The sequence below is a fragment of the Cynoglossus semilaevis genome, chromosome 10, assembly GCF_000523025.1.
Source record: "Cynoglossus semilaevis isolate Cse_v1.0 chromosome 10, Cse_v1.0, whole genome shotgun sequence".
In the NCBI taxonomy this organism is placed as follows: Eukaryota; Metazoa; Chordata; class Actinopteri; order Pleuronectiformes; family Cynoglossidae; genus Cynoglossus; species Cynoglossus semilaevis.
Genome location: NC_024316.1, coordinates 7,371,542 through 7,388,603, shown reverse-complemented (window position 1 = coordinate 7,388,603; position 17,062 = coordinate 7,371,542). Strand labels below are relative to the sequence as shown.

General features: G+C 39.9%; 1 protein-coding gene across 1 annotated transcript; it reads left to right on the top strand.

The window, feature by feature from the left end:
• Positions 1–3,280: 3,280 nt before the first annotated feature.
• On the top strand, positions 3,281–16,845 carry sort1b (sortilin 1b). Its single transcript, XM_008318476.3, has 20 exons — positions 3,281–3,923; positions 5,300–5,359; positions 5,528–5,601; positions 5,689–5,791; positions 5,918–6,079; positions 6,414–6,487; positions 7,331–7,380; positions 7,692–7,819; positions 7,948–8,092; positions 8,936–9,091; positions 10,244–10,350; positions 10,846–10,948; positions 11,039–11,210; positions 11,847–12,037; positions 12,128–12,317; positions 12,530–12,646; positions 12,891–12,999; positions 13,116–13,228; positions 13,318–13,447; positions 14,102–16,845. Exons 1-20 carry the CDS (start codon positions 3,648–3,650, stop codon positions 14,114–14,116), a joined length of 2,475 nt encoding a protein of 824 aa, XP_008316698.1. The 5' UTR covers positions 3,281–3,647; the 3' UTR covers positions 14,117–16,845.
• Positions 16,846–17,062: the final 217 nt, after the last annotated feature.

Genomic DNA, 17,062 nt, shown 5'->3' with positions numbered 1-17,062 from the left:
TCTTTCCATCCTTCGTTCTTCCATTTATGTCCACAGTTATCCCTCGGTTCGTCCTTTTTTTCCCTTTTCCTTCTTTTAAAACAAATGTGAATGTATAAGGCTAACTGTGTATCCAGTGGTTAGATATCTTCCATTTTTGTTACATCAAACACAATTTTGCGCCTGAAAATAACAATGTTAAAGACATGTCAATAGTTTTAGATTTGACCACAATGTGCTGTAATTTGTTTATAATCAGTTCAGTTTTGTTATATTCTATATACTGTGACAGAAATTAGTAATTTTGCAACAAAGTGTATTTTTATTCACTGCAGTGTAAGTTATACAGTCTGACATAATATTTTTGGTAAACTTGGTATTGAACAGCAGAAATAATGCATCAAAGCAGGATGATTAAGCCTTTTTTGCACCAAGAACTACAGTCTGTGGTTACAGTTTGAGTGCGTGTATGCATTTGACTTTTACACATTTGTTATTTAAATTAAGGTAAACAATTGTTGCTCTGTGTGGGCTATTAAAGCAGTAGGGGGAGAAGTCTCTAAGCCTAAAGTCTAGTTTTCCATTTGCTAAGGATGGTTTTTGGAATATATATTTAAAAAGCAATCCTGATATCAAACAGTATTCTTTGTTTTTTGTGTGTGTTTTTTTTTTCAACAGCCTTTTACCGTGTAAAAGCATGCATTAAATGTTTCACTCACGACAGATTATAGAATTTATTAGACATATAATTGCTTAAAATAAAATGTAATTATGAAATCTGGTCAAGCTGGCTATTCATATAGCACATTAAAAATATCTTTAGCTGGCTAAGGTAAATGCTAAATAAAATACAAACCCTGGTCTACAAACCATAGAAAACATAAGCATTATAACACTTAAACCATTTTAACTAAAAAATAATCTTAATATATAAACCACGCACACACAAAAATAAATAAATAAAAGAAAAATAGGTGTGGCAAAAAGGTTCTGAGAAAGACAATGAGTCTTTATCGGTGTGTTAACCTGCTTCAGTGTCTGTGCATAAAGATGGTGCCTAACCATATAGACACTTAATATTTAATACATGTTTTTGTTTCGTTGCTTTTCACAAAAAAAGCGAATAAAAACGGATATAGGGGAGGGCATGAAGAGTAGTCGTGTTAATTGCTTTTCACTAGAGGTCGCCAAATTTACACTGGGGCTACTAAGGCATAGTGAACAAGACTTTTTTGACACACAAAGAGCAAGGTGTTGTTACGGTGACCTGATGATCATTTCCTGGAATATTTCACAGTCGCACTGTTATATTACGTTATTTTGGAACCGGTAGTGAAGCTTGTTAAATCATTCTGTAGGGTCTTGTAGTCACATCTTTGGTGCTGTATTTTCTATAAGTTCTTTAAGTATATGTAGCATTTTGACTTCTTTTAGAAGATCTATCCTTACGGGGCACATGTTGAAGGAATAAAAGTGGCCTTGTTATCCACCTTTTAATAGCCGACTACGGTGCCGTGGGGGAGGGGCTGCAGCTCCATTGTACAGTCTCTTTGTGAAGAAACGTTCCTCTACAAGTCAGATTGTTGGGCTTCCTGAATCCTGGAAAATATCCAAGTTAGAAGCAACGAATACACACATCAGTGTGGCCATGTTGTTAGGGTGAAAGGTGCATTCGTGTACTGCATTTTTAGGCCTTTCTGAAACCCGTGAAACTTGGTCTTCAGGTTTATACATTTGTCTGTCATGTGACGGCACATAATTTGTTGTCGTACCGTCACAAACCTGTGAAACTGGTCTTTCCTCACCATAGGCTAAACAAAGACTTATGACATAGTTGGCACCACAGTTTGATCAGAGCTTCTCACCTCATCCTAACCACCACCTCTTTGCTCTGTCTGTGTTACTGCACATACCCCACCCTGCCCGGTGGAGATTAGCAGAAGTGGAAGTTTACAGGACAACTTCTTTAATTTGGTGTAGTACAGTTGGTGATATTCAGTTCAAATAGGTTAAGTCAGAACTGGGGCAGTTGATAATTATGGGTTTATGACTGACTGGCCGTCACATGCCCAAATTTAATAATGAATACAATATAATCCTCTGCATCCACATCCTAAAATTTAATTTGGGAATGCAGTTGGGTGTTCAAAAATGTCTGTGATTAACTTCACATGCTCAAGGGTCACTTTCCTTTTGGCTTGTAATGGTGAAGCAAACGCTCATGATAAAAGGAATGTCTTCCTTTTTTCCCATTTGTAGAGACTTCTACAACACAGTCATGTTTGATAAGACCAGTCATGCCCAGTCATAATGATTAATAATTGACGACAAAGATCCCCTAGTCCTTAGGTGTAACATTTGGAAACGTGCAGTTAAGATTGCAACATTTTAAAGACTTTCTCCTTACCATTTCTTTTCACAAAGGGTTTTGTTTTTACTATTTCTTTCAGTAGGTTAGGAACTGAGGATACTAACGTTTGATGATTTGAAAGCAGAGTTGTGCCTATTCTGGCTGTACAATTACTAAAGCTATCAACTGTCAAAGCTCGTTATTACACAGCTGACATTTTAATTAACTTGACTGGCAGATCCAGTATTCAGTTATGTCACTCACAGTCTGCAAACCCATGTTTATGTTACATGTGCAGAATGGAACCTGGAATTGTACTGCTGAATAACCTTGGATCCTGGAAAAATATTTATTTCTGACATGTCCAAAAAAATCTTTATGATTCCAATATGAGGCCCTGACCTGCATGGTCACCTATGGTATAACCACTGATGCATTCCCTTTACATTTGATTTGTCTTGGTTATCAGCTGTGGGCACATGGTAGTATATTGACGATGTTTTAACACATTTTGTGGGTGCTATTTTACAACACTACACTACATCTTTTAAAAAACAAACAAACAAACAAAAAATCAAATATAGTTTTGAATTGTAATATTTCTTTCACTTTTGCTTTGCTGTACTTTGAGTCAATTTTGTTCAGTTGAGCTGCAACAATAAAACATTTCCTCATTCTTCATTGTGAGTTCACAGTGCACTTCTCTGGAACATTACAAACATTTTTATTCAAAATGACATACCACACGGTGTATGTACAAAAAACACTTTTTTGTGTGTGTGTGTTTTGAGAAATTGAGTATAACTCAACCAATCCTGACAGACAGGCACTGACAGCTAATTATGCATGTCCCCTTGTTCTGGCCCCGCCTTTTCAAAACCAGGCCAATCAGGACGGAGGATAGGTGGACCATAACAAAAAGTAACCAATCACAGCGCTTCCTCTCTGTACAGAGCATTACGGATCTGCAGACTCCACTTGCCTCCCTATTACAGTGTATCATGTTCGCCATGGAGTTACAGTGCTACTAATTAGCGATTTACCCCACGGTTAATTTTTAAATATATATATTTTCCTCGCATTATTTTGGTAATTTTCGCGCAGTCACAGCTTTCGGGGCGGTCCGCGTTGTTTCAAGCCGAAGCAGTCGGTGTCAGGAGGACTACACTGTTTTGTTGATGTCATCCGCGGCAGCATAGCCGTAGCGACCTTCAATTTCTAGGCAGAAGCAGGATAAATAAAGACTCGCACTGTGGGCTCTTTTAATTTGTTTGCCCTGTTTTCTTTTTATTTTGCTTTTAAAATACCATCGCTAAGGATGAGACTTTTGCTGCAGTGTGTCCTGCTCTTATCGCTCTTCACTTTCAAAGCCGCCGGTTTAGATTTTAAGCTGGAATCCCGAGCCTCCGGACAGTTGTCTTTTGTGAAGCAGGCAGACAGCGGAGCGAGACTCGTGAAGAGGTCTCTGCAAGCCTGGCTCCCCGCCGCATCACGGCTCCACAAGATAAGGCGGAGGAGCGCCGGAGGAGAGCAGGTCGACACCTGCCAGGCTCTCAAAGGATACGAGCCCAAGTTGGCAGCCAACACCCACCGTGTAAGTTACCCGCTCCCTCTCTCGGTCCTGTTACACTTCACACGTCTGACAATTAAACGGGCGGGGAGAACATCATGCACAGGTGTGAGGGAACCAGGTGCAAAAAAATAGAGCCCATCCGGAGCAAAACCACAGATGGACTCCTTTCCATCAGGTGAAACTGAAGCCTTGAGCTCAGGTGAACTGGCACACTGCAGATGAATCAGTCATTTCCCTGTTAGAAATCGATACCAAACAATCAGATAAAATCCATGCGCTGCATCGTATGTTTAATATCCGAACCCTGTGCAGTTTAATGAGCTTGTAGTGTAACAACAACGACGCCTGTTTCCCTTAATTTTTAAGACATGTTCTGTCTCTACCGAAACTCCCAAACCTCTCAAATGACTCTGACCTATATTTCATTCTCATCACACATTCAGCTAAATGCTGGCAGTCCAAGGATGCCACCTCTCTTTTACCTGACTGAGAAAGTGAATCTGTCTGAGTGTTTGTAGGAAAATAGGCTCGAGGGACTCCATGTGACTGGCTGTGTGCTAGTTATTTTGTAATTAAAAGCCATGTTCGTGTGCTGGAGGAGGCAGTTAGGAACAGAGTGCTGCAATTTGTTTTTCCTATTCACTTCCTGAAGACACAATCCTTGATCCTGGAGACAACATTTTGTCTCCTGTGCGTTTATGTGATAGAGTTTTTTGAGGCTCATAATGGCACCAAAGAGAGAATACATCGGTGTACTGAACACCTTAAGACAACAGAGAATTTCTCATTTTCCGGTGCTTTTCTTTAGCCTAGCTCCTGGCTCACATTTGATTAACTTTACATTATAATGTTTGTATACTTAGGCCGAATCTGAAGTCTCCAGAATTCCTAGAGGCTAACCCTGTCTTTCCTCCTGAGGTAACTGCTACAGGTTACACCAGTTCTGGTCTGATCTGAGCTGACGTAGACAAACACAAGTCTAGAGTTTAATCCACAGACTATTTAACTGGTGTCGGTGGTTTTAAAGGGAATTCTTAGGAAACAATATTTGTGTTTTGGTGCAGGTAAGTCTCGCTCCCACTGTGTGTGTATTTACACTGTAAGCGTTGTTATGCACTGACAATGTGTGTGTGTCTGTTAGTTTGTAATCCTCTCTCCCCCTCACACTCTTACGAGATATACTGATACTATAGTGACACAAACAATTACAACAGTAGAGGAAGAACCTTGACTTAAATTTTAGTAGTTCCCCTTTAACATTGTACAAAGCACAGCATGTATCAAATATATTACAATAACAGCAGGCTTGTCTCTTGCTAGCACCTTTTTTAATATTGTCTCTCTGTCAGTTTTGTGACTCATACTATAATATATGCTCTTTTTGGTCATTTCTACAGTATACCTTCAATGACCTGAGTGGTTCAGTGTCCCTGGCCTGGGTTGGAGATGGCACTGGGGTAAGTGTTGTTTCTCTCTGCCATTAGCAGGTACAGTTGAACTGATCCATCAGCCAGTGAACTTGATTTTAAAAGAAACTGTTCCTTGTCTCTTGTCTGTGCACTGGTTACGTCACACTGTACATCCCCAAGGGTGTCACACATACAATGACTTTTCTTTCTTGGCAGGTCATCCTGGCACTGACTACCTTCCAGGTGCCCTTCTTCATGATGAAATTCGGTCAGTCCAAACTCTACAGAAGGTGAGTAAATGAAGCAAATATTCTTTTTTTTTAATTTGCATGGAATTTGCCTCTCATTTCCCTGTCATTGTACTCTCTGTCTGCCAGTGAGAACTATGGGAAGTCTTTCCAGGATATCACCGAACTGATTAACAACACCTTCATCAGGGCAGAGTTTGGAATTGGCATCAGCCCTGAGAACTCGGGCAAAGTGAGTCAAGTTTTCAGGAAGGACAGAACCCACATTGTTATTTGGAGATTTCTCATAAAGATGCACGAAGATGATGTTTCAGTTTGTTGCTTCATCAGTTTGATTTCTTCACATTGCCTCATACAGGTGATCCTGACCTGCGAGGTGTCTGGAGAGGAAGATTCTCGAATCTTTGTCTCTAATGACTTTGGAAAAAGTTTTACCAACAAAAACCTGCCCTTCACACCACTGACCCAGATCACATACAACCCTGAGGATTCCAGTGTGTTGCTGGCCCTCAGCATAGACGTGAGTGTCAGAATCAAATGGTTGGTAAAGTGTTCTATTTCAGTGCCAGTGAACCTGACGGTGCGGTTTAATTGTGCATTTTCAAATACACCTGGAAATTAGCTTAGCTGAAGTTGTAAAAGCCTCATGGTCTGTAGCTGGCTTCCTTGACACCTGTAAGGTTTCTATTGGTCAATCATTCTGTGTTGTGTTTACACATGTGACATTCATTAACATGTCTGTGGTGTTTATGACTTGGCCAAGGTCAGGTGTAGCTGTGTAAACACTGCCCCTCATAGGTGATTCATGAGTTCGCCATTAAAGACATTAAAATTTAAAATGTTTCTACCCTCAGAATGAAATGTGGCTCTCTGAAGATTTTGGCAGCAACTGGAAGAAGACTCACAACATGGTGTGTCTGGCAAAGTGGTAAGAAATCAGAAGGTTGTCACAAGGACCTTAGTCACTGCAGTGGGTACTAAACAGACACTTTAGTTACTCTGTATTGCTAAGAGGGTGTGTCTGGGGGATTTATCTATGAGGGGGAGAAGATAGCGGTGTTTTTTTATTATGGTCAGGCAGCCAATTTATAAAAAAACTGATATGCTCTCTTACAGCCAAGAGCCATTTTCTTTCATTTAATTTTAGACTATTATCTTACAAAAACCCACTCAGCTCAATTTTGGCAAATATTGCCAGTAATCCATTGTAGAATTCATGTGACATTTAATTTTTTACCAATTTTTTCCCCCGTGTTATCTCTTCCAAGCACTAGTTGACCCTTTGACTCCTCGTAGTGGATGCGTCTGTTGCAACCTGTAAACTAAAAGAAAATGTCTTAACTGAATTTCACACTGTGGCTGTATGGACTGCTCAGTCCTTTCACCACTTCTGTTTCTGTCACTTCCTTGTATTTTTTTATCTAGTCTAATCTTGAGAACCCATTTAGTGTACTTGTTTCAGTTTTAAAGCTGCAGTGTCAAGGTTACAAGGTCCATGAAAGCTGCCGGTGTAAAGGTCATGGGACAGAATATTTGTGCAACTAGGGCGATCTGAAGTTGATCTGGTTTAAGAGATCGTGACTCTCAACGTAACAACATTGTGCTCATTACAGGGGCTTGTATGCATAGTGATCATTTGGCTGCTAAACGTATCAACAAAGCAGCAACCATTTTTATTATAAATAATTATATTACAGTGTTTGATTCTGTGTTGAATTTAATGTCCATTTGCATGTTTTAATGATGTCTGTACTTTGAATCCTTTTTTTAGGGGAAGAGGAAATACAATCTTTTTTACAGCCAGTAATAATGGCTCCTGCAGTAAGTCACACCTTTCAACACACACACACACACACACACACACAAACAGAGTTCTGTCAGTGCTGTTTGGCATTTATTTAATTTCTCACAATTTAAACTGACTGGAACATTTTGACGTTAATGGTTATATAATATCTCCACATAGTCGGCCTACAGTGTGTCTGTATAAATCTTAAATACAATTGATATATTAATTATTGCTGTAGTACCACTGTGGTAAATGACCACTTTTGTGGTTATTGTTGTCGCAAAACACAACGTCTCCAACTTGAACCCAGACTTCAACTGTGCGTTTGTGTTTGTTTTGTCAGTGGATCGAGGAATGCTGGAACTGAAGAAGACCTCAGACTATGGCAAGACCATCAAGACTGTTGCCAGTAAGATCTACTCCTTTGGCCTGGGCGGTCGCTTCCTCTTCGCATCTGTGATGACAGGAAAGGTAATTATAATAAACAGGCATTAAAAACATTAATGATGAAGAAATCCTGTCACTGACTTCATTGAATCAGTGACTGTTCAAACAGCTGTTGTTTTGATCACACCGTTCACAGTAGTTTGTTTTTACAGGGCACACTGAGGATGATCCATGTATCTGTGGACAAGGGGGAAACCTGGAACATGGCCCAGCTGCCTCCTGTTGGTCATGAGCAGTTTTACTCCATTCTGGCAGCAAATGATGAAATGGTTTTCATGCATGTTGACGAACCCGGAGGTCAGGCTATGTTGCCAATTTGATGATTTATTGATCTAATTTCAAACATTATATTGAAAGAAATGTACGGTTTGCAGTCAGCCATCTGTCATCTGAATGTTTGTATATGCCTGTTTTACATAGTTTTTGGGGGCAGGAGCTGAGGACAAACTAAGGATAGTTGTTGTTCACTCAGACCTGTACAGTCATATGATTTAGGGATATTAATATGTGGTCTAATCAAGGATGGCCTATAAACTGCAGTTGTTGTAAACAAAAGAGATGCCTGGTTAGTGTCATGTGACATGCTTTAATTTCAGTGTCTTTTTCACACAAATATTTTCCTACCTACCCTATTTCACAACGTTTCCCTGTCACCCCTCGGTTGGCTTTCATATTTTCATTCAAATAGTCTTAGAATTTGTAAAAAAAAAAAAAAAAAAAGACATCATTATTGATTAAAATGTCCTACAGGACTTAAACCACCTAATGAAGTTAAGTTTATTGACATCAACAAACAAGCATATATATATACAACATACATTTATATAAGTAGATTTATTTCTGCAGCAGTCGCCCGCTAGTGGCTACCAGCTGTTTTGACTCCTTCTAAGGCTGTAGTAGTGAAAATCTGTTTTATAGCTGGTCCATGACTAACACAACTGCAGCCTTCTCTGAGGAGCGTAGGCTGTCACAGATCCACACTGCTACCCACAGTTTGAGACTGACGCACTGAGCTGTCACATGGGTGTTTTGTTTGTTTGGCCACGTGAAATAGGCTCCAGTTTCTTGTTGTTCTTCAAACATCAGCTGAGTCTTAATATCAAATCTTAATTCTTGTACTGTAAACGTTTCTGTCCACAGATACAGGCTTCGGCACCATCTATGTATCAGATGACAGAGGCACTGTGTACTCCAAGTCACTGGAGCGGCACCTTTACACCACCACAGGGGGCGATACAGACTTCACCAATGTCACCTCACTGAGAGGAGTTTATATCACCAGTATCCTGGGCGAAGGTACCTAAATGTCTATTTGTTTGATTAGTTGAGGAAATAGTAGTTCATGATGGAGCGCAGATTCCTCCAGAAACACAGAGATATGACGCTCCATTAGCTCCACACTGGAGCGGAGGCGCTCGGTAAATATTTAATTAGCTGTCCTGTGTTAAATGTGCTGTCTGTTGGAAGCTGCTGGATGACACCGGAGCTGACATATCTTACATCACCAGTTCAATCCTAACACTGCTGTCTCTGCCTCTCTCTGTCATTCCTTAGATTTTAACACTCTTTTAATCTTGTAGATTCTCATCTTGTGGTAGCTTCAGTTTTGCCTGGTTAATGAACTCACTTGTACTTACTAATGTCATTAATGATGGTTTTTTCATTAAGTCAAAGTCAATGCAAAATTGACTTAAAATAGACTGCTATCACGTGCAACCAAAAAATTAAGCACAGCTGCTCATTTATCACAGCACTAAATGAACACGGTCTGTATTATGAAAACACTACAGTATAAGTGGTTTGTCATTTGTAAATACACAGGTGACAAAGCCAGTGGGGCAGGACAACTTTTGATAGTCTCCATGGAGACATTAAAGTCATATTGACGTAACAGACCTAACGACTAGCCACGGTCCTGTCCTGAGTCTGACCCTGGATCAAATGTTTACAGTTGAACAGCAGTTTGTTGGTTAGTGTCCTGCTGGTTTACCTGTTAAACATGTGTGTAAAAAATCCAGTAATGCTGAACCACACATCACTAACATTGTATTTAGATGTTAAGGAACCACATTACTTTGCATTGAAGTAGCATACTACTGTATGGACTCATAGAAAGGAACGAGCGTCCCACTTTGTCCTGCTTCATCTTCCTTCAGGCAGCTAATTAAGCAGGTTACTATTTATATGCTTAAAAAACAAAAACCTAAAAATAAAAACAACAAGCCTACCTCTGTCCTCGTCTCTCAGACACATATAATTTAGAAAGAAACTGCGGTGAATTAAAGATACAACAACAGGTCACACCACCTTAGTTGCTGTTTGTTACCAGGCCGGGTGTGAACCTGGATAAACAACGTTGTCACCTGTTCTGTTTTTTCACTTGTCTACTTCAAATAAAGGTACAATCTGAACAAACAGTGAAAAGTCAATGTGCTCGTCTTGTTCCAGGTGATTCTGTGCAGTCTGTCATTTCCTTCGACCAGGGGGGAGAATGGGTTCCTCTGAGGAAACCTGTGAACAGCAAGTGTGACGCTACTGCCAAGGACCCAGCGAAAGTAAGGACAGAAAGTAGAAAATATGTCTTTAAAGTCAAGTGTGCAGGACTTTTCTGTTGCTGTTTTCCTTCTGCTCCCAGTGCCCTCCAGTCCATAATGAATGCACCTCGTTTTTATCATTTTTCTACAGTACATGTCTTGAGTCACATGACCTTCATATACTGTCCATATTTTTACTGGTAAACCTTTCCATCCAGAAATGCCCAAAATATATTATAATAAGAGGGAAATTACATTACAATCAAACACCTCTGGTTGTCTCCTGAAACTGAGGGAATTATATATTTATTTAGGAACTTTGTAATTGTTTAGTTTAGGCAAGATTCAATTAAATTGTTGTTGAAAACTTTTATAAGAAATTCTGTAGAATTTTTGTTGTATTGTTTAAATGACTAATTTTCAAATTTACTGGACACCGTCTCTGTGTGCCTGGCTGTTAGTTGTATCTATTTTCATTGTTTTAACTTGTGTTTTTTTTTTATTACTTCTTTACAGTGCAGCCTCCACATCCATGCAGCCTACAGCACAGCCATGAGGCTGAATATTCCCATGCTGCCCATGAGTGAGCCGAACGCTGTGGGGCTGATCTTAGCTCATGGTGAGTTCACAGCCATTACATCTCGACACATTTGTCCAGGGCAATGTAGACACCATTCATATAAGGAAATGTGTTTTGTTTTTTTTTCAGGAAGTGTCGGTGATGCCATCTCAGTGATAAACCCTGATGTTTACGTCTCTGATGATGGAGGGTACACCTGGATCAAGGCCCTGGATGGACCTCATCACTACGCCATTCTGGACTCTGGAGGGCTTCTGGTGGCCGTGGAGCACAACCCCAACCAACCAATCAGCAGGATCAAGTGAGTGTCTGTGAAATATGAAGAACTGATTCTCTAGGGAATATCACTTTAGGGCACTGATAGACTGATTTCCTCAGATCAGTGACATTTTCCAACAGGGTGAGCTACATATATATTGTGTCAGTAAGAAAAAATAAAAACATAAACATTTATAGAAACACAAAATCCTGTACAGTCAGATGTGACACAAGACATAAGCCACGCTGATGTGTCTGACTGAGTCTCAGTCTCGGCTGGCTCCTGTGTGTCTGCTGTGGTTGGTGTACTGCATTTCAGTAACAGCACACATCTATTGAGAAATCTGGTCCTTATCCAATACATATGACACCTATTCTAGGGACAGATGGCACATATGTGGTCCACTTCTGTTTGCCAGATCTGGGCCATGAGCTGGCTACAGCTTTGGTACTAGTCAGCCAAAAGTGGTGTTAAAAAAGGCACAAATATGGAGGATTTTTGGTCCATGTTGGTACAGGTACATGTTGCCAAGAGCACAGTGTGTTTGCCAGAATATACCACTGTCACACAAGGCTTACATTTTGTCGGTGCCAGATTAAAGCGGGCAGTTCTGTATCAGCACCAAACGTGGCTGATTTCCACATACTATGTACTAGAATATTCTCCATTTGAATTTAGGTTTTCCACCGACGAAGGACAGTGCTGGGCTGTGTATAATTTCACTGATGACCCAATCTACTTTTCTGGACTGGCCTCAGAGCCTGGTGCTCGTTCTATGAACCTGAGTCTGTGGGGCTACAGGGACTCCCTTCTCAGTCAGTACTGGGTTTCCATCACCATTGACTTCAAAGATCTCCTCACCAGAACCTGTGAGTGAATAAAAAAACACCCATGAGTCTTTATTTGGACATCTTCTGGTATAATTTGAGGAAAAAAATATAATACGTCCATGTGTTCAGGTGAAGACAAAGACTATGTGCAGTGGTTGGCTCACTCCGATGACATCAGCGACCCCAACGACGGCTGCATGTTGGGCTACAAAGAAAAATTCCGGCGGCTCCGAAAGGACTCTGTTTGTTTGAACGGACGGAATTATTTTGTCAACACCCAGCCTACTCCATGTTCCTGCACCCTGGACGACTTCTTGTGGTAAGACATTCCTGTGGTAATCATCAGACTGGATTTCATTTTTATTACACTCAATGACTAATAACAACTTTGTTCTGTGTAAAGGTCCCATTTTGTTATCAAGGTAGAATTACAAAAAGGTCCAAATACTACACAGTGACTGTAACCAAAGGATGTTTTTTTAGATGTGATTTTTTTTATGTGCTGAATAGATTGTGTGTACTGTATTGCAGTGATTTTGGGTACTACCGTAAAGAGAACAGCTCAGAGTGTGTGGAACAGCCAGACCTGGCAGGAAAAGTACTGGAGTTCTGTCTTCACGGTAAAGAGGAGCAACTGCAGACCAGTGGGTAAGAAACTGTTGCTGCTTTAACTGCAGTTAATCAATTAATAATTGTATTATTGTTCACAATAAATATTTAAATATTAATTTACTCTATTGTTGCAAATGGTTGTTTTTGAACAATGGTAGAAAAAACAAACCCCCAAAAAACAGAAGTTAATTGTTTTTCTTTTCTAACTGAATATATTTAAAATCTGCCTCATCATGGTACTTGACTCCCTGTAGCTTTAAAAATGACAATTGTTTCACAGCTACAGGAAGATCCCTGGTGATAAGTGTGAGGGAGGACAGATGCCTGAGCGCAAAGAGATTGACCTCAGTAAGAGGTGTGTGAGTGACCTGGTCAACCCTGAACTCCTGGTCAGTACAAGTGCATGTCAATAGTGTTGACCTATATGTGCTGTGTGTTTACATGCCATCTAATTATTATTCTACCATGATTTTTCCCTTCTTTGTGTCTGCTTGAATTTTTTCAGGTGGTGAATCACTCCTCCAGGTCTGTCCTCGTCGTGGTAACCATCGTCATCGTCATGCTGCTCAGCGTCGCAGCAGGAGTTCTCTTTGTCAAGAGGTACATCTGCGGCGGCAGGTCAGTTCATTTTCTCTCCATGATCGTTGTCCAGTTTGTTGTTGTTTACGTTTCATGGCCTGACACCGTATTTTGGATGTGTTTTCCAGGTTCTTGGTCCACAGGTACTCTGTGCTGCAGCAACACGCAGAGGAAAACATTTCTGCGGACATCGACGATCCACTGGAGACCAACCATGTTCAAAATGGCAAGATAGAGTTCCACGACGACTCAGATGAGGTAGAAAGGACTTTTATTTTTCCTCTTTCATAAAAACACAGACATGTAGGATGAAGGCTGAACTTGACATTTCACAAAATATCTTCTATTGAGATGGCAAATTTAGAGTAATAAAGAGTGACGAAACACCACAAAGCAGTTCAACCTTAAAAGGCATTTAAAAATCACCATGACATGAGCGTTCTCTGTCTGCAGCACGTGGAAGGCGGTGAACCATCCATAGTCAGTTATTACCTGGCAATGATTGACTTCTAGTTCTGCTTTAAGATGCTAATCCGTACTGTTCATTAGAGTCTCTGTGTCTCTAATGTGGCCTGCAGACATTATAATGTGTCATTCAGCTGCAGTCAGTGGTGCAGTATTTATGCTTTTTACTTGGGTACTTGTCCATACACTTTTAGCCCCAGCTGCCTTCTCCATAATATCGAAGATTTCCAGAAGTCCAAAGTGAAAGTTAACTTTTTTAGCTGGTGTTCAGCCTCCATGGATGCATTTCAGACTTCAACATTATGTGATCCATAACTAGGTCACCTGAGTTGGGCGTGTGTACACATGAGGATAATGGTTTCATGTTTGCTCACTTGTCATTCTCTGTCTTCATTGGTATGCTGTTTCTCTCTCTCTCTCTCTCTCTCTCTCTTTCTCTTTGCACAGGACATGCTTGAATAACAGGTACGACCTGTCCTGCACCTAAGCGACAGGTTTCCAGTCCACCTAGTGCCTGGCTGCTGTTCCTGTCTCTCTTTTCAACTCCAGCTACTTCTTCCTTTCGTCTTCTAGCATGAACATTGGCCTCAGCTTCCGGACAAAGAGTCTGTGGCAAACATCTGGGAAGTGAAGAGTGAATGTACCGAGGCATCCTGGGACTAAAGCACACGTGACAGGAGCTAAGGAGACCTTGTAGTGCGGTGCTTCTGTTGTAATTCTAATGATTAATTTTAGGTCTACAGGTTTAACAGAGAACTGACACAATGCTTTGAACTGCTGAAAGAAAGTTATTCTTATAAATTGATCATCATTATATTATGGGTCATGTCCACCACTGGAAAATTATATTCTTATTTATGCTAATGACCTATTACTTTTTTTTTCTTTCACTTGTACATAAACGCCCACCCTCCCCCCACCCCCACCTTTTTGCCATTTGTGGTATCAACATGGTATTAGAAGCAGGTAGAAAAGCAACTCCTTCTTAAAATGTTTTTCTTGTTTATATATAAAAAAAAAGTTAAAATGTATTCCCTACAAAAGCCAATAATGTGTAAATTTCAAGCCTTAGCTTTGGCAATTTTACACTTTTGTCATCATCTTTGCAGGGGAAACAAGCCTGTAAATTTAGTAACTGTGACACCGAGCTCCACAGTCAAAGTAATAAGAGACAAATGGAGATGTCCATTTGCATTAGATTTGATAGCAATAATATGTGAAGGCTCAGTGCACGAGGCGGCCGTGCACATGAACTCACAGGTCTCCTGTGTTTTGACTAAATGAATGGGGACAGTTTTGCATCAGCGTGTAAAGTGGTGAAGTGTTCCAAGACAGGATTTCTCTAAGGTGTAATGTCTGCAGTTGTAACTGCCTAAAGCACAAGGTTATTCCTGTACCAAGAGTTAGCAGTTGGACATTTTGTCCTCAGTTGTTCCTAATGTGATAGTACTGAAATAATCACTGGTGTTTGTTCATAACTGTGTGGTTCTTGCCTTCAGGTGGCCATAACAAGAGAGTTAAGCTTCCACAGTCTTGTTTAATATTGTATGTAAGTTCACTACCTCCCCTGCAGGGGGTGCTTGAAACACATTTTTGATATGCTGGTCCACAACATACGTGTTTCAAAGTTGAAGAATTCCTCTCTGTGTTGGACATGTCTGAGCCCAGCTCCACTGGTTTCCTCCCGTATTTGGTTAAAAATCATTTAAAACCTTAACAACTACAATCTCACCAACCATAATAATATATGATTAATATTTGCACTCCACGGCAGAAATTAAGTCTTGTTTTAGGATTTAAGGTAGATATTGTCAGTTTCTTCTGATGTTTGGGTATAAGCTACTCCTCCTTTATTGACACCAAGCGTTTTCAAAGTTGCACTACTGCCACCTGCTGGGTCTGTTTTTTAACTGATAAATATCTCAACTTGGAAACAGCCCTGCATTTTGCAAACGAAAAAAAGGGCCACAAATTTGTCTGTTTATTGCTTTTCCAGAATTCTGTTTTATTTTCTAATTAATTCCTACGTGCTATACTATAAATAAGAAACATTAAATATCTGTCAATCACACTGGAAAAAACACAGCTCCTGCAGCTTTTTGCCACTGAACTGCACTCTCCTCTTGATAATTTGACTCACTAAATGTAAGACAGTGTACACTTTTTATGTAAAATAGATCATATACTTTATATATCCAACACGATGGAGTTTTAATTTGTATTTTGGCATAGAAATATTTAGATTTTTATTTTTAAACCTCATAGAAACCAAGGCAGACTTTTCAGAGCTCTTGTCGTGGCTCTTTGCATTAAAATCCTGAAGTTTTGTACTTACATTTTGAAATTGAGAAGTAAATGATAAAGATGTCGAAGCAGAGACGAAAACTAATGTTTGATAACTGTCAAATATTTTTACACCACATTTAGATGAGGCACAGAAACAATATATGAGGGAGAGAGGGTAAGGTACAGTAACTTCCATGCTGTTTACCTCAGTACACACTGTATATGTTAAATAACACGGCTGACTTGAAGCGTCTTCAGCAAAATAACATCGACGGCATCTGTCTCCCTGTTCACGGTCCTGACACTGTCTCTTTGAAGCTAAACAAACAGATGACACATTCACAGGATTTTTGTCCCACTTTCAACAATTTCTTGCACAATAATCTGCAGGTCTTTCTCTAAAATCTCTGCAGCTGTTCATTTTCTGTGACTCCTTCCAATAAGCTGTCTGTGGTTATGCAAGTGCCCGGCTAACCTCGAAATATAACCAGCGTAACTGAATGGATCAATATTTATTTTAGCTGATGTGTAAACCATTCAGATCACTTGCATCCATGGCAATATTATAGGAGCTGAGCAGAGGAAGTAGTACACAGTAGTACACAGATATTCTGCTGATTCTTTTCCTGGACTGAGACAATGGTTCTGGCTATGATGGATTAATGAACACTTGGTTGTAATTCAGCTACTGTACACTAGGAGAAGCTGAGATCGTTAATGAGGATGTGTTGCATTGAGGGTAATGTATATTTTCTTTCTTACACTTTATACAGAAATGCTGTACAAGTCATTGTGATGGTTCTGTAAATACACAAGATTGCATCTTTGTATCTGCTGTTGTTCTCACTTCTGTATATTTGAGGCACTTTTGTTTGGGTTTGCCAATAAATTCATATGTTTCTCTCCTTTTGTTTTTTTTTCTTTTTATAACTTTATGAAAAAGTCTGCTGATCTTAGACAATTGATAGACACTACAAAGACTCCTTGTTAGCAAAGTTAATTAATGAATCCAGGACAGGTTACTTCAGTAACAGACACTGAAGTAACCTGTTCGGGATTCATTAATTAATTTTCTACAGTTTATTTCTTTCCAGGTTTGCAAGGGCAGCTGGAACCGATCCC

Bases quoted from the DNA above. Each gene is read 5' to 3' on its own strand.
- sort1b (XM_008318476.3), top strand. From the start codon at position 3,648: ATGAGACTTTTGCTGCAGTGTGTCCTGCTCTTATCGCTCTTCACTTTC. The intron at 11,211-11,846 runs GTGAGTGTCTGT...ATTTGAATTTAG, and splicing joins CAACCAATCAGCAGGATCAA to GTTTTCCACCGACGAAGGAC. The intron at 13,229-13,317 runs GTCAGTTCATTT...TGTGTTTTCCAG, and splicing joins AGGTACATCTGCGGCGGCAG to GTTCTTGGTCCACAGGTACT.